This window comes from Lampris incognitus, chromosome 20, assembly GCF_029633865.1.
Source record: "Lampris incognitus isolate fLamInc1 chromosome 20, fLamInc1.hap2, whole genome shotgun sequence".
Taxonomy (NCBI): Eukaryota; Metazoa; Chordata; class Actinopteri; order Lampriformes; family Lampridae; genus Lampris; species Lampris incognitus.
In genome coordinates, this window is record NC_079230.1 from 17,536,276 (window position 1) to 17,554,968 (window position 18,693).

An 18,693-nucleotide genomic window follows, 5' to 3' on the forward strand; every position below is an offset into this window, starting at 1 on the left:
GTCAAGGCGATCTGCTGCAGTTCAAACCGAGCATCAGAATGGGGAAGAAAGGTGATTTAAGTGACTTTGAACGTGACATGGTTATTGGTGCCAGACGGGCTGGTCTGAGTATTTCAGAAACTGCTGATCTACTGGGATTTTCACGCACAACCATCTCTAGGGTTTACAGAGAATGGTCCGAAAAAGAGAAAATATCCAATGAGCGGCAGTTCTGTGGGCGAAAATGCCTTGTTGATGCCAGAGGTCAGAGGAGAATGGCCAGACTGGTTCGAGCTGATAGAAAGGCAACAGTAACTCAAATAACCACTCATTACATCCGAGGTATGCAGAAGAACATCTCTGAACGCACAACACGTCGAACCTTGAGGCAGATGGGCTACAGCAGCAGAAGACCATACCGGGTGCCACTCCTGTCAGCTAAGAACAGGAAACTGAGGCTACTATTCGCACAGGCTCACCAAAATTGGACAACAGAAGATTGGAAAAATGTCGCCTGGTCTGATGAGTCTCGATTTCTGCTGCGACATTCGGATGGTAGGGTCAGAATTTGGCGTCGACAACATGAAAGCATGGATCCATCCTGCCTTGTATCAACGGTTCAGGCTGGTGGTGGTGGTGTAATGGTGTGGGGGATATTTTCTTGGCACACTTTGGGCCCCTTAGTACCGATTGAGCATCGTATCAACGCCACAGCCTACCTGAGTATTGTTGCTGACCATGTCCATCCCTTTATGACCACAGTGTTCCCATCTTCTGATGGCTACTTCCAGCAGGATAAAGCGCCATGTCATAAAGCTCGAATCATCTAAGACTGGTTTCTTGAACATGACAATGAGTTCACTGTACTCAAATGGCCTCCACAGTCACCAGATCTCAATCCAATAGAGCACCTTTGGGATGTGGTGGACCGGGAGATTCGCATCATGGATGTGCAGCCGACAAATCTGCAGCAACTGCGTGATGCTATCATGTCAATATGGACCAAACTCTCTGAGGAATGTTTCCAGTACCTTGTTGAATCTATGCCACGAAGGATTAAGGCAGTTCTGAAGGCAAAAGGGGGTCCAACCCGGTACTAGCAAGGTGTACCTAATAAAGTGGCCAGTGAGTGTATATATATAAAAAAAATTTTTTTTTTACACATTTGAATGGCAATTCTAGCATTCGAATAGTATTAATATTTTTAACATTCAAAATATATTCGAATATAGAAATTCGTTCCAACAGCCCTATTGCTGACATTGTCAGACTTTTGTTATTGTTGGCACTGCACTAATTTGGTATAAATTATACATGATTGGGCGGTACAATTTATGTTATATGTTATTGGGCTATGCAAATCAACTATAATTTATGTTATTGGGAGGTATAATCTGTTACATGGAGGGGTCTCAAGTCTGCCCCTGACAAATTACAAGAAGCGGCCTCAAGGTTCAATGCTTGGCCCACTAATTTTTAGTCTAAACTATAACTCTTGGTTCATAATCTCTGTACATGGATTTTTTTACCCATGTTCATGCTGATGACACTAACTCTACCTTTCTTTTCCACCAGAACTTGTCGACAAGGGTCTTTGCTTGATTTACTTACAATGGCGCTTTAGATAAGAGAATGGCACCTCTAGCTCAATTTGTCCAAAAAAAAAAAGGTACTGGTTATCCCTACCAATTCCAGGGCCCTATGATATGGAAAACATGGATAGAATCATGAAGTCGAAGCATGAAAATGGATTTCAGATTTAAACACAATAGTGCAGGGAATTTGAAAATTTGGGGGAGATTATTAACTCCTTAATGTACATCATCCTGATTACAGGCCCAAACCCATTCAGACACTTTATATGCCCCTTTCAAAGCAGTTCTGGACACAGCAATGTAATCTATATGTTGTGTGAAAGCTACAATGGTCCTGATCAAAATGAGCCCAAACACAAAGCTCAATAATACTGCTGCGTCTCTTCTTCTTCTTCTTCTAGCTCAATTTTCGCCAGGTTCCCATCCACAAAATATCATGAAATTTGGCACCCTAGTCAGGTTGGTGGGTACTTAAAAACAGACCAAGGCTTGGGTCAGTGCCAGTCTAGGTTGTGCTATAGTTGCACGTAGACATTTTATGGCTTCAAAATTATTTCAAGGCCACAACATGTGACCAAAGGGCACAATTTTATTTACATAATTATTATTATTATAGAAAATTAACTTACTTGTGTGTGCAGAGGTCACAACAGACTTGCTTAGGATGCCGTTCTTCAGTTCTGCAGAAATATGGAAGAAATACTCCACTCCTGGTGTCAGGCTCAAGAACGTGTGGCTGTTTGAGTGTGTTGTTATCTCTTCGACAGTCTTGCCATCACAGGAACAGCTCACGCTGTAACCCCACACTTCACCAGCTGGTGTGTCCCAGCTCAAACAGACTGAGTCACTGGTGACCAAGGAAACTTTTATCTTTTCTGGAGGGTTAGGGTCTGTGAACGATAAAATTCAAAGCTTTTAGTCCAGACTGGAAATTCAGATTTAATGCCCAATAGGCATAACTACATTTGAGAGTAATCAAATCAAGTCAGGTCAAGTTGATTTGTATTGCTGTAAATTACAGTTGCAGTTTCAGACGGCTTTACGTTAAAAGAATTAATGAACAATGCATTCACACCTTCATGCTTCAATAATGATATGGAGGTGGGAAATGCTTCGTCACTACATCCACCTGGAATATGCTCAAATTTCCTTAACTCTCACTATAAAACCATCGAATATTACACTGTTTCCATTACTCAACTAGTGAAGCTCTTACTTCGTTTTCTATAGACCCTCTTTGTTGAGGGGTTTGACAAGTTGCTTCATCAATAGCCTGAATATAATATACAATTCTTCTTCATCTATGATGTCAACATGCACCTTGATAGCTCCCTGGATCATACCCCCTCCCCTAGTCCCTTCCACAAAGCAACTCTTTGCCTTTATTCCCCGCGGACCAGGAGAGGTGGTCGCATCCTATGTCGAAGGGCAGCTGGACAACGCACCACAGGGTTTGCTGCTGGGCAACACACTAACACTCCTGGTGAGGATGGAGAGGGCTGGCCGGCTGGGGCTGGGTTGGGCACAAGCTGTTGTCCCTCGTCGGCTGGTTGGCACCTTCCTCATAGACTGCCGGACCATGGCAGAGCAATATCTTCACACTGATCAGAGCTGACCATCTCTCTCTCAAGGCACCTTCGAATTGACAGGTCCATGTCTCTTTCCCGTGCCACAGGCTAATCTGCGCCAGTCTTGGTAACGTTTTCAGTGGGGAGAGAGCCCATATTCCTTTCCCACAGCCTTCGGTTCACTCCCTTGCTCTGGTGTGTCTTCGTTTGTGGCATACAACAAATTTACCTGTCCTGAGTTAATCAGACTAACTCAGCATAGCTGGTCCACAACCCACTACCACTCTGTGATTTTAGTTGAAACTGGTTCTGTACCTAACCTGTCCCACATGCGCAAAACCATGAAGTGCAAACATGTCATTGAAAATTAATTTTCTGCATTCACACTCGGGCTTCTTCCCTGCTGATCTTAGTGCAATCAGTGACGAACATAGTGAAAGGTTTCACCAGGACATTGCGACCATGGAAAAGAGGTATTAGGGCAACTGGAATCCATCAATGCTGGCCAACTATTGTTGAACACTGACACGAGAGGCACCAGATGCTGAGTACAAATGAAAATCAACTGCAAAACATTTTAAGCTCAGTTGAACTAACACAATGTGTCAGTATCATTATGCAATTAAACATGTTAAATTCCATAAAAGTTATTTTAATGTTTCTCCAAATTCCTATGATACAGCAAATCTGAAATTATTTCTGTGTTCAGCTTGACATTGTCTATCATAAACTCTATTTTTTTTCAGGAAGCAAAAAGTTTGAAAAAAAATTGTTACATTTGTTTACATTTGTGGACATCGAGACAGAATGTCAGATTAAACCACATAATGTTTCTGGAAGAATCCAAATGTGTATGCCTGGGTTCGCTACAACAGTGTCTAGTATGGTGACCTCAGGACTGCATCTCTGCTGTATGAGAATGATATACTTCTCTTGGTTTTGTCAAGTGGTGACCTCCTGCATGCATTGGGAAGTTTTGCAGCCAATTGGATAGCCCTCTCCAAGTTGGGAGTGAGTTGCTGCCCCAAATAAAGGAGTTCCAAGTATCTCAGGGTCTTGTTCTCAAGTGAGAGTAAAATAGGTGTGAGTTTGACAGCAGATTGGTGCAGCAGCTGCAGTCATCTGGTTATTGTATAGGCCCGTCATGGTTAAGAAGAAGCTTATATTTATACTAAAGGTGAAGCTCTCGATTTACTGGTTGACATGAGTCAACCTTCACCTATGGTTACAAGCTTTGGGTAGTGAAAGAATGATATTATCGATGCAAGCATCAGAAATTTGCTTTCTTCACAGGGTGTCTGAACTCAGCCTTTGGAATAGGAGGAGAGCTCAGACATTTGGGAGGAGTTTGGAGTAGAGCTATTGCTCCTCCACATTGAAAGGAGCCAGTTGAGTTGGTTCTGGCATCAGATTAGGATAACTCGAGGGTGCCTCCTTTCGTCAGGTTCCTGACACATCCAACTGGGAAGAGACCCTAAGGTAAACCCTCCTTAGCTTGCTACCACTGTCACCTAGACCCGGACAAGCTGCAGAAAATTGATGGATGGTGTTTCAGTCAGGTTTTAAAGCTAATCACAATACAGAGACTTCTCTTACCAAAGTGGCCCGTGATCTAAAACCTAGTGCTGATGCCAATATGGTTTTAGTTCTTATTATGTTAGATTTAAGCACCATGGATAATGCAATTGGCCATTATATTCTCATCGATCACCTTGAAAACAGGTTGGTCTCTCTGGAAATGTTCTTAGGAGGCCATCGAACATAATTACATATATAATATATTACAATGTTACAATTTCATTTAGCAGATGCTTTTATCAAAAGCGATGTACATCTGAGAGTTAATACAACACAAGCAAAGATCTAGTCAGGAAGCGACAACGTAAGCATAAAAAAACTAGATTCAAGTCCAAAAGGACATACTAGGTGCCAACAGGCAATGCAGAAAGCAATGCATAGGGTACATAGACACTTTTTTTATTATTATTATTACATTAATACCATCAGGTGTGGAGGTTTTCAAGAAAGAGCTGGGTCTTTAGCTTCTTCTAAAAGACGGATAGGAACTCAGAGGATTGAATGGATTTTGGTTGATTTATCTGATATAATATTACATATCAGAAAACAAAAGGGTAGAATCTGTAGCTTTGCAGATAACTCAAAACTGTATATCCCAGTTGAGCCAAATGATGCCAATGCCCTAAATTCTGACTACTTGAGTATCTTCAATCAATTAATAAATGAGTACTGGGTTTCTGAAGTTAAACAAGGATATGACTGAAATACTTCTAGTTGGGCCCAGTGAAAAGAGCTGCAGTTTTCAAAATACTTGGGAATGAAGTTCCACAGGTTAAATCAGACGTTTCAAGTTTAGGTGTAGTCAGATTCTGAATTAAGTTTTAAATCAGCTGTAAATCACATATCAAGAAGCGGAAGAAGATAGCATTCTTCCACTTAAATATTTTCAAAAATTGGAAGAAGATAGCATTCTTCCACTTAAGAAATATTGCCAAAGTACTGCTGTACCTAAGCTAACAAGATGGTGAAAAATTAATGCCTTTTTTCCAAGTAGAAGGTACTACTGTAGTACTCTCTTTATTGTTCCTCTAAAACAGCCATTTGTGAAACTACAACTTATTCAACGTACTGCTACCAGACTCTTAGCTAGAACAAGGACGACAGAACATAAAACTCCTGTGTAGCTCCATTGCATTGGCTCCGTGTCTTTTAGAACTGAATTTAAAGTTCTATTACTCATATAGTTCTTAACGGTTTAGGACCAGCCAATATTGTGAACACGCTGTCATTTTATACTCCTTCATGAGCCCTCAGGTTCTCTGCTGCTGGTTTCTTACACACTCTCACTGCCCCACCAGGAACAAAATTGGCAGCTCAGGCTTTGTCAACTGTGCACCAAAATTGTGGAAGACTACCTAAAGATATTAGAGATGTTTCTAAAATATTTTTCAGAGGCAACTTAATACATTTATTTAACCTAATTTTATTCAATCATTCAGCATCACTTGTCATTTTTCAACCATTTTATTTCAATTTTTCCTCCTGCTTTTATACTTTTGTCCCTGTTCATTTAATGGTTTTTTTCCTCCCACTTTTTCTTCTTTTTAAATCTGTTTTAATGACAACATATTGGAGCTATACTTTATGTATAACGGTGCACTGCAGAAACGTTTATTATTATCATTATTAAATTATTAACTTTTGTGTGCAGAGGTCACCACAGAGAGAAGATTTTTCATTAAAGATTTTCTGTTCCTAGGTTTCAAGGTTTGCATGAGGCAAAATCATACTTTCATCGTAGCTTCAGGAGACCTACTTACTTTTTGTTGTTGTAGAAATTAGCTCCAACTGACAAAAAAAAACATGGGCTCTATGAACAATATAAGCATTTCAGTTTCACCTGAATCACTCATCAGTAATCTGTACCAGAAAACATACAAGAGTAAAACTCTTAACCCTGTATGTTAGTTATATTCCTGCTTAATACTATATAATTTTTAGCACCATCATTTTATTATCATTATTATTATTATTATTAACTTACTTGTGTGTGCAGAGGTCACGACAGACTTGCTTTGGATTCCGTTCTTCAGCTGTGTGAAAACATGGAAACAATATTCCACTCCTGGTGTCAGGCCGAAGAACGTATGGCTGTTTGAATGTGTTGTCATCTCTTGGACAGTCTTCCCATCACAAGAACAGCTCAGGATGTATTGCCCCACTTCACCAGCTGGTGTGTCCCAGTTCAAAGTGACTGCATCACTAGTGACCTGAGAAACTTGTATCTTTTCTGGAGGGCTGAGCTCTGAGAATGATAAAATGCAAAGCTTTCAGCTCAAACCGGAAACTCAAAATCACTGCCCAATACACAAATCAACATTTGAGGATAGTCAAGTAAATTCATGTTGTATATTTGTATAGCCATAAATCATAATTGCTGTATCATAGGACTATCTACATTCACAAAATTATTCACCACTATCACTAAGAGATAAGTTAGTTGCACTGGCTTAATCAATCAATCAATCAATCAATCAGAATACTTTATTCATCCCTGAGGGGAAATTGGGTTCTATTAGACACTCACGGTCCAATAACTAAAAACTAACAAGATACACCCACCAGGAAATATGCTCCAGTTTCCTAACCATCCTCAATAATCATGCTGTCTCCATTTCTCAACAAGTGAAGCTCTTGATCATGTTTTGCCATTGACCCCCTTTGTCAACGAAATTGACATGTTGCTTCATCAACATTCTGAACCTCATACACCATTACTCATCCTCTGTGATTTAAGCATCCACCTTGATAACCCACAAGCCTCTTGGTTCCCCCCACCTCCTTTCTTTGTTTGACATATCCCTCCTTAGTACCTCAGCCTCCTACAAGGCATGTTAACAACTTGACCTAGTCTTAACTGGTAACTGTGTTTCCTCACATCTCACAGTTATGCCCATTTACACATCCTACCATTACTTTCTCCAACTATCTAGGTCACTTCCACCTGCTACTACTATGTCTCTTACTCTTATCACCTTCCATGGTAATCTCCACTCCCTGTCTCTAACCAGTCTATTAGCTTCTTGGCCTCCAACCATGCTTCTGTCAAGCATGTGTTGCTTGGGCTGACTCTGTAGTCGAATGGTTACAGTGCATACCATATGGCCATACAACCACAAGGTTGCTGGTTCAAATCCAGCCAGTGAACTTTGTTGCATGTCATACCCCTCTCTCTCTGCCTCTTCGCTGCAACTGTCTAATAAAGTATAAAATACCAACAAAAAAAAAGTATACACCTTTAATGGAAAAAAGCATGTGCTGCTTTTGATACTGGCCTACTGTTCTAAATACTCTGCAGTGAACTTTGGTACGCCGCAGGGCTCCGTTCTTGGCCTTTTACTCTTTTCTTTACATATCTTATCCATTGACTAGAATATCTGAAGCTTTGGAATCAATTTCTACTGCTACAGAAAAAAACAGTCAAATTGCATGAACCTGTCAAGCTGGGCAATTACTTCCAACTTTAAAAACTTAGGGGCATGCTTGGCTGCAGTCATAAATTGGATGTCATCAAACTTCTTACTTATTAACTTCGGAAAAACTGAGATGCTGGCTATTGGCCCTTCAAGACATGGGTATCATTACGAACAAGTAATGTTAAATCTTGATTAATGTACAATCTCACGGACATGATTTTTCCCCCCAGCAAATGCCAGATTTCCGATTATTAGACCTAAAATTGAAACCTATGTGGTTCCTGCAAATCTGAAAAAAAAAGAGGTTGGAATGGAGGTGGGGGGATCAACAACACCACCCCTTGTGTATTGAAGACCTAGCTCATTGGATTTGGATTTAAACACTCCCTAAAGTTATTGGGTTGCCACCAGTATTTCATGGAATTATTCCTTGATGAATAGTAGAATGTTGTGTATATTCATTATTATGTCTATCCACATCATCATCATCATCATCAGGTCGAGTATCTTCGGATGTCTATCCACACTTAGGTCTATTTGTTCTGTATATCCGTACCTGAGTAACAAAAGTAAGAACACCACAATTAGGAATCATAATGAAACCATTACTATTATTCATAAACTATTACTAATCTTTTTTTGTTGTTGTTTTAAACAAATTAAACCGTGAATGGGCAACACTGAGATTCTCCACTTGTGTACTTTGTGTACTCTGTGTACTCTGTGTGTGTGTGTGTGTGTGTGTGTGTGTGTGTGTGTTTCTGTCTGTCTTGTGCTTGTTGTTTATTAAGAAGTCATCAATCTTGGTGCTAGCATAAGCTAAGCTGTGTTTAGCTTCCCTGCTCACTACAGACAGTAATTTCCTCTTCCTATCTCAAGTCCTCCTTCGAAACAAAGACATTTCCAAAAATATTGAGTTGAATGGGAGGAATATAATAGCTTAAGGCAGGGGTGCCCACAATTTTTTGACTCGTGAGCTACTTTTAAAATGACCAGGTCAAAATGATCTACTCATATTAAAAAAAAAAAAATAATAATAATAATAATAAAAATACTTAATACATGTTTTACATATATATGAACATTTATATGCAGTGTGTGTATTCATATACATGTTGTGTTACATATACAGTATTGCAATGGATTTGCATTTATATTGAACCTTACACAGGCAATAATCATACCAAGCATTTGCTACTACACTATGTTGAAATTGCATCACTGCATGAACCTTTACAGCTGTGTTAAATAGATTTGTGATCTCTACCTCTCTACTCTGATGATGACCTGCACTGGAGGGAGTCAGACAGGGTTGCATAGTTCGGACAGTAGCTGCTGGTAGCCAGCCTCAAGCAGGCCTCCAAATGATCATCTGTCATGGTGGAACGGTATTTGGACTTAATAATCTTCATGTGAGAAAAGGCTGACACACAAATAAGTAGAGCCGAATAATGCCGTCAAGGAGGTTGCACATTTCCTCATGTTTGGGTACTTGTCCTCTGTAAGTAAGTTCCAAAACTCTCCATGTGCCCTGGACTTAAGCTGAATGTCAGCCTGTACTGTCAGCATCTCATCCTCCACTGCAGACGAGTTCAGGTGAAACAGTGTTGCCATTTTTGAGGCGAGGGAATCCACCTCTGTATCTTCCCCAAATGGGTAGCACATAAATGTAGCGATTGGCTCAAGCAAAGCAAAGTCTTGAAACCGTTTGTCAAAGTCTGACCGGACATTTTCAATCTGCTCTGTGTAGCGTGCACTGTCAAGTTGCGCACACGCCCTCTCTTGCTTCTCCAGCTCTGCTGCGAGTTTTTCGGAAGTTTCCCAAATCACGGCGCTGCAACTTTGAGGACAGAAGTTGCATTTTCCGTTTGAAAGCATTAACTGAGCTGATCATGTTTACCACGCTTTTGTCTTTTCCTTGCAGCTCTAAATTAAGCTCATTCAACATGTTGGTTAAATCAGTTAAAAACGCCAAGTCTAGCAGCCACTGATTGTCATTAAGTTGCTTGTGTTCCGCATGTTTAGTGATAAGGAGAAACTCCTTAATCTCCGGACAGAGCTCTCGAAATCTCAGCAAGAATCTCCCTCTACTAAGCCATCTCACGTCAGTGTGTAGCAAGAGGTCGGAGTAGTTACAGTCGGCCTCTTCCAAATGTGTACCAAACAACCGTCTTTGAAGAGACCTCTCTCGAATAGAACAGGCGATTTTGGTTGCCACATCCATGATCTCTTTCATGTTTAGCATTTTTGCGCTAAACATGAAATCCATTCGAGCGGCCCACCATAGCAGGCGCACCGTCCGTGGTGATTGACACCAGTTTACACACTGGAAGCTGGATTTTATCCACAAAGTTTTTGAAGATCTGAAAAATGTCCTCTCCCTGCATGTGTTCCTTCATGGGTAGTATTGTTAACAGCTCCTCTTTTGCGGTCATATCTTGAAACACCATCCGAATGAAAATGCACAATTGGGCCGTATCACTTATGTCCGTAGACTCGTCCAATTGTAGTGAGAAACACTCGCAGTCCACGATGTCCCTCCAAAGCTGCTGTGTCAAATCATCACCAATCACTTCACAGCGACTTGTGACGGAATTTCCTTGATGACTGGAGAGCTTTGATTGAAGATATTATTTCTGATGTGTTTTTAAAGTCCCGAAACAACGAATCTGCTGCCTCAAGGAAGGCCTCTTTCATCATCTCTCCATCTTGGAAGGCTTTCTTATGCTTAATGATGGAGTGACTCACCCGTAAAGATGCTTCATGCCTTTGCCTTTGAATTCGGCTGCGTGAAAAGTGACTGCTGCACGATTAACTGCGATTTTAGTTCCCCCACCTTTCTCTTTCTCAGCTCACTTTTCGGAGGGAAGTCATTGTCATAGTTTTTATGAACAGTTCGAAAGTGCCTCTCCACATTTCCTTTTTTTGGGATAGCAATGCTAGACTGACAGATGAGACAAACGCATTTGGAATAAGACATGGTGAAAAAAAAGTCCTCCTCCCATTCCACATGGAAATGGTACGTTTTTTGTTTCTTGCTAGGTCCGGCTCCCCCACTCATTTTTGTTTCGTTTCACTTTTTAGTAGAGTTTTTTTTAGAGAGTTGAACTAGCTAGCTCGATGCAGTTCTGCATTAGCTCACGTTGTGGGCATGTGAACTTCAAGGTACATTAGAGAAGGGCTCTGGTTGTTATGGTAACCTAATGTAAAAAAGTTTTAGGTTCCGCTCTAGAATCTTTGGTTTTAGGCAACAGCAGACTGGCCGTCCTTTACGTCAATCAAAAGGCAAATGCCAAATGGAGGACAGATGATAGGCTAATGTCTTGAAAAAAAAAAGTATGTTTTTTTTGGAATGTCATGGAGATCTACCAGCACTGCCTTCGCGATCTACTGGTTGATCGCGATCGATGTAGTGGGCACCTCTGGCTTAAGGGGATGCTTTCAAGGCCCATTGTAGTGTGCCATAGAGCATTTTCCTTTGTCCATGGAGTGGTGTGTGACATTAAGCAGCAAGCCTCAGGAGAGGGGCAAGATAGTAATGTTAAATAGAGGGACAGAGAGGAATTGTCGAAATGTCTCATTCGTCATGCATCACAAGCATCTGACATGGTAAAGACACACATCTGTCAAATATTTTCAAGACCCACAAAGTGATTTCCCTCCAGTTTCTCTACGGATGTCTCTACAGAAATAACAGCAGTTGCAGAAGTGAGAACATGACAAAAACTATTTTGAAGTAGAGGTCCACATTCCAATAGCATTTTTATTTCACGTCTATCCATCATGTGTTACAGCTCAGAAATGAGCCAAACCCCAACTACTACCTTTACAAATAATGGAATCTTCCTTTTCCCAATCATGTCTTTTCAATTTACCTAATTTTTATTAGTTTATTTGTAAGGGACAAGTAAACATTGACAGTTGCAGAAGCAGTGTCCAATGTACTGTACATGTGTATATAGCTGAAGCTAATTTCCAACACGTCCCTTGATGGGCATTGATAGTTCAAGCAATTATTAAAATAACATGTAACAGTTTAAAATCAGTGCATATAGCAATAAAACAACGATCTATGAAAACACACAAAAAAGTCTTAAAAATCCTGAATCTGCTTTAAATTGTTGGTAGCAGTATAGTGAAGTCTAGTTATAAAAGTGTTGAAAAAGGGTGGTGCTAGATGGTGGAGACATTTAAATGTTAGTGTTATCGAGTTATAGGTCTCAAACAATAAAGGTATTACCCAAAGGGATTTCTTAGATCGCTGATCACGCATTGGTCACGCGGTGTGCATGCATCCCTTTCACTCGAACACCACAGGAGACACACCTGAGCATCTCTCTTCTAGATGTAATCTAAACTATGACTTCCACTCACATACAGTATTTGAGCATCAACAAAATACAGATGGTAAAGACACGGGCGAGAACAAAAATTATTATTTCTGTTAGTAACCTGTCCAACAGAGTACAGCCAAATCCAGCATCACTTGGAAATTTGTTGTCCATTTTCAGAGCTTTCCATTTTGAGAAAGCCACATGAATATTCACCCTCATTTTCTGCTGTTGTTGGTCTGAAAGTTCCTTTTGACTTATTTTCTCTTTTCAGGCCTAATTTGTTCAGACATCCCCATTGTGTCTGCTGGTAAGGTATATCAACAGGCCTCCATGCTTTACTCGCAAACCGCTCACTGAACAGAAAAAGGGGTTCCCGTAAACCAAAGCTGCTTCAGCTAATGAATGCAAAGGTCTTTTTCTTCTATGGTGAGTAGGCTCAGCCGTTTTTCAGACCCACATGGTTTGAACATTGCAGCAAACATGGCAGCCTCCATGATGGGGACCCGCGTTATGTTGAATAAAATGTCTTATTCCATGTTATTCATAAGCTACAAAATATTTTCAGTCTTGATCAACAGTGAGTATACATTATTTGAAAAACATTTAATAAGTACATATTCAAAACGAGAGAGGCAAGATTGAGATGGCTTGGACATGTGTGAAGGAGAGATGCTGGGTATATTGGGAGAAGGATACTGAATATGGAGCTGCCAGGAAAGAGGAAAAGAGGAAGGCCAAAGAGGAGGTTTATGGATGTGGTGAGGGAAGACATGCAGGTGGCTGGTGTGACAGAGGAAGATGCAGAAGACAGGCAGGAATCGAAACGGATGATCTGCTGTGGCGACCCCTAACGGGAGCAGCCGAAAATAGTAGTAGTAGCTAATAAGTACATATTCTTTTTTTAGATACAACTATTCTTATTTTGGCAAAATATACTCTTCTTGTTCTTCTTTTGGCTGCTCCTGTTAGGGGTCGCCACAGTGGATCATCTGTTTTCAATCTCTTCCTGTCCTCTGCATCTTCCTCTGTCACGCCAGCCACCTGCATGTCTTCTCTCACCACATCCATAAACCTCCTCTTTGGACTTTCTCTTTTCCTCTTGCTGGGCAATTCCATCTTCAGCATCCTTCTCCCAATATACCCAGCATCTCTCCTCCACAAATGTCCAAACCATGTCAATCTTGCCTCTCTTGCTTTGTCTCCAAACCATCCAACCTGAACTGTCCCTCTAATATACTCATTCCTTATCCTGTCCATCTTCATCACTTTCAACAAAAATCTTAGCATCTTCAACCCTGCCACCTCCAGCTCCACCTCCAGTCTTTTCATCAGAGCCCCCATCTCCAAATCATACAACATAGGTGGTCTCACTACCATCTTGTAAGCCTTCCCTTTAACTCTTGCTGGTAAACCTTCTGTTGCAAATCACTCCTGACACTCTTCTCCAACCACACCACCCTACCTGCACTCTTCTTCACCTCTTTCGTATTCCCCATTAAATTGATCAGCTGAGCTCAAGTATTTAAACTCATCCACCTTCACCACCTCTACTCCTTGCATCCTCACCATTCCACTTTCCTCACTCTCATTCATGCATATGTAGTCCGTCTTGCTCCTACTGACTTTCATTTCTCTTCTTTCCAGTGCATACTTCCACCTCTCCAGGCTCTCCTCAACTTGCTCCACACTCTCACTACAGATGACAATGTCATCAGCAAACATCGTAGTCTACGGAGACTCCTCCCTGATCTTATCCATCAACTTATCACCATTGCAAACAATAATGGGCTCAGAACTGATCCTTGATGTAATCCCACCTCCACCTTGAATCCATCTGTCACTCCTACCACACACCTCACTACTGTCACACTGTCCTCATACATATCCTGCCTCACTCTTACATACCTCCCTGCCACTCCTGACTTCCTCATGCAATGCCTTCAATATACATTCTTTGTAAATGGCTGATATTGCTGACCGAATGCATCAAACATGATAAGCGCTGAATGTCACTAATTCAAACAGCTGTAGATCATGAATTGTGTCCAGTAGAGATGATACATGATGAAAAAATTCACATCTGAAACCCAACATGTAATAATGCCATATTTGACTGTCCACCATTTTTTATTTGTTTGAAGAACATTTTTTTCCGTAAGGATTTTTTGCTTCTGCACAGGGTAAATCAAACCTATATCATAGGTTCAGGGGACCTAAGCATATTTTTTATAGTTTAAAGCAGCTCAACTGGACAAAAAATCATGGGCAGTGTGAACAAAGTTTTGCGGGATTCATGCAATTCATAACAGTCATAGATTATTAATGTCCAAAGTGGTTCTCATAGATTATCAATGTCCAAAGTGGTTCTGTTGACTTCATTCTAAATTCAAATGTTGTCCAGTGTATTTCAGTTATTATGACAGTCTCCCAAAACTTTGCTGTTAAGTGAAAAATGCAGGGAATAGAGGTGTTTTAGTTTTACCTTAATCACTCATACTAAAGGTAATCCTCCCAAATCTGTGAGTTAGTCAGAAATTACATTCTCACTTACTACTAGATCATCATTTTTATTACATTTGGTTATCATTTGTTAGCATTATTATTATCATTATATATGTAATTAACTTACCTGTGTGTGCAGAGGTCACGGCAGACTTGCTCAGGATTCCGTTCTTCAGCTGTGTGGAAACATGGAAACAATACTCCACTCCTGGTGTCAAGGCGGAGAGGGTATAGTTGTTTGACTGTGTTGTCAGCTCTTGAGCAGTCTTCCCATCACAGGAACAGCTTATGATATAACCCCACACTTCACCAGCTGGTGTGTCCCAGCTCAAAGAGAGGGAGTCATTAGTGACCTGAGAAACGTGCATCTTTTCTGGAGGGTTGGGCTCTGTGAATGATAAAATGAAAAGCGTTCTAACCAAAAGACAAATTAAAATTACTGCCAAATACCCATAACTGAATTCGAGAGTAGTCTAGTCAAGTTTTTTTTTTTTTTGCCTAGCCCTAAATCACAGTAGCAGTCTCAGAGGGCTTTACATTCACAATGAATTAACTCCCTTCACACTTCTGGACAAGGTGGTGGTGCTGGCTTAGTCACTATACCCACTTTGAAATACTATATTCCAGTTTCCTTACCTCTCCCTCTAACCATCTTAAAGTATCATGCTGTCTCTACTCAAGTAGCAATCTTCTTACTCTTGGTTCTCTACAGAACCCCTCTGTGGAAAAGTTTGATATGTTGCTTCGTGAACAACCTAAATATGGTACACCAATACTCATCCTCTGGGATTTTTAATATCCACCTCGATAACCCATGAGCCTCTGAGTTTCTCCACCCCTTTGCTTCCTTTGACCTACCCCTCTACAATACCTCAGTCACCCACAAGGAAGCTTAACAACTTCACCTAATTTTCATTTATAACGTCCTTGTCCAGGGGTTTGTATTAAGGAAATTTTGTAGTTGTACATGGGGCAACCAAGAGCTCATTTTGAGGTCTTCACCAAAGACCTTTTTTTTTAGATCTCCCCCCCTCTTTTCTCCCCAATTGTATCCAGCCAATTACCCCACTCTTCCGAGCTGTCCCGGTCGCTGCTCCACCCCCTCTGCTGATCCGAGGAAGGCTGCAGACTACCATATGCCTCCTTCGATACATGTGGAATCGCCAGCCGCTTTTTTTCACCTGACAGTGAGTAGTTTTGCCAGGGAGACGTAGCACGTGGGAGGATCACACCATTCCCCCCAGCTCCCCCTCCCCCCTGAACAGGCACCCCAACTGACCAGAGGAGGCGCTAGTGCAGCAACCAGAACACATACCCACATCCGGCTTCCCACCCACAGACACAGCCAAATGTGTCTGTTGGGACACCCGACCAAGCCAGAGGTAACATGGGGATTCAAACGGGCGATCCCCATGTTGGTAGGCAACGGAATAGACCACTACACTACCCGGATGGTCCCTCAAGACTTTTTTTGACTCAAATCATTCCATACAATACTATCAAACCGCCATAGAGAAGGCTTCAGTCTCTTATTTACAGTGTAAGCCCCCCACAAACTGTGATATCAGCCATCCTAAGGCCAATTCAGAAGAAAATTTCCTTTATATGGAAAAGTCATTTATTGTGAATGGTGGTCAGCTGTCTTGGGTTGTTCAGTGTGACAGGGTTAAATACAGCTGACAGAGTGCTGTCGTAAGCTCCAACCAAAATCTAACAGTGTCAGAAGGTTTCAGCAGACATAGTAGTGTGGCAGGGGATACAATGATAAAAACTACTGCTACGACACCATCCTGGTGAGAGACCAATAGGAGCACGGGGTAAATGACGGCATCACAATGACTGTAATAAAAGAATTTATGCTGCCTATTTTTTGATAAAAGGATCACACTTTTTGTTTATTCTCAGGGAGTTGGTAAACTTGCTATTTTGTGCAGAGGCAATTTTGAGGAAATCTGTTGAAAGCAATGAATGTTGTTCCGCAGTAGAAATTTAGAACATTCATGCTGCAGTATCACTTTTAATGCTTCCACTCTAAAAGTGACTTGTCCCTTATTTAGTTTTTTTTCAGTAAGATGTCACACACTGCCATTACAGTTCTGTATTAATTACAGACAATGTTTCAAATAAAGTCCAAAGGCGTTTGCAACAAAAGAAGTGTGTGTTTATGTGGGTGCATGGGGAGTTGAGAATATTTTCACCTACAAAACATGGGCCCTGCAGAAAAAGTTTGGGAACCACTGCAAGCAGACATCTTGTACCGCATCCATGACTGGTGTAGCAGGGTTGTAAGTCTTAAGTGTTACTGATACTAGGTGTTTTTGGAGATTTGTTCATCAAGTGTGTTTGTCCAAGTTGTTTCCAATAACACAGACAATGTCAACTGAAGAATATTTCGACATTTTCAGAACTATATCGCTGTTTGTTTGTTGACAAGAAAAGAACAAAAGTAATTCACAACGTAATTACTCAAACTAAGTACTCAAACTAATTTTCTCTTACTTAATTTTCATAAACAAGTTTTACTTATATTCGAGTAAATTGTCACCCCCGTAGATGGACTTTTACTGAAGTAGGAATTTTCAGTAGTCTTTCCATCTCTGGCACACTTACACTAAAGGCACTTGACAAGACGTGCATTCTCGGCTATGATAGGATTAGCATCTAGCACTATATGATGATTGTTGAAAACACGAAGTTTTCAGCAAAATCCTGACTCTTGTTAATCACTTCGGATAAAAGCTTCTGCTAAATTAGTAAATAAATGTATACTGTTCAGTGATAGCTTCTCTGTAGTGCTGTTGTGCACCCAGCTCTTTCAGCATGCTCAGCATGTGAGTTTATTATAGTTATGAAGATAATGCTGCTGAAAAATCATCATTCCACAATCAGTTCAAAAATCAACCCATTTTCTATTATTATACTCAAAGCCCAACCACTGATCCGCAGCACTATGTATTAAAGTAAAACCCCATACAATTATTATTTAGGTACTGATGCACACTTTTTTACATTAACTTTTAATGACTTATCCTGAGATGATCTTCAGCTTTGGAGTTCAGTGTAATCATTTAAATGACATCGTAAAGGAACCACTGGCCAATTCTTCTTTAGTGTTATTATTATTATTGTTATTAATATTTTGTATAGTTAACTTACTTGTGTGTGCAGAGGTCATGACAGACTTGCTTAGAGTTCCATTCTTCAGCTGTGTGGAAACATGGAAGCAATACTCCACTCCTGGAGTTAGACTGGAGAACATATGGCTGTTTGAGTGTGTTGTAATTTCTTGGACAGTCTTCCCATCACAGGAACAGCTCACACTGAAACCCACTACTTCACCAGCTGGTGTATTCCAACTCAAAGATACTGAGTCAGTAGTGACCTGAGAAACTTGTATCTTTTCTGGAGGGATGGGATCTGTGAACGATAAAATGAAAAGCTTTCACTTCGAATGGTAAATTCGTATTCACTGTCAAGTAAGCATAACTGCATTTGAGAATAGCCAAATAAAGTAATGTCAAGTTTATTTGTATAGCCATAAACCACAGTTGCCATCTCAGAAGGCTTTACATTCACACTTAAGAAAGAAGAAGAAAGACACTATTTTGTCATTGTATTATTACAACGAATTGTATTCTTACAACAAATTTGTTCTCTGCATTTAACTCATCCTATTGTATAGGAGCAGTGGGCAGCTGCAGCACCCGGGGACCAACTCCAG

At 40.7% G+C, this 18,693-nt stretch overlaps 1 protein-coding gene across 1 annotated transcript in view; it reads right to left on the bottom strand.

The window, feature by feature from the left end:
- LOC130130427 (interferon-induced very large GTPase 1-like) overlaps positions 1–18,253 on the bottom strand; it is a 44,169-nt gene extending 25,916 nt beyond the window's left edge. Inside the window, exons 1-4 of the mRNA XM_056300134.1 lie at positions 18,129–18,253; positions 15,100–15,360; positions 6,705–6,965; positions 2,204–2,464 (exon numbers count right to left, since the gene is read on the bottom strand). Coding sequence (XP_056156109.1) covers positions 2,204–2,464; positions 6,705–6,965; positions 15,100–15,360; positions 18,129–18,231 — 886 coding nt within the window. The 5' untranslated portion in view covers positions 18,232–18,253. The remainder of the gene's footprint in view (positions 1–2,203; positions 2,465–6,704; positions 6,966–15,099; positions 15,361–18,128) is intronic.
- Positions 18,254–18,693: the final 440 nt, after the last annotated feature.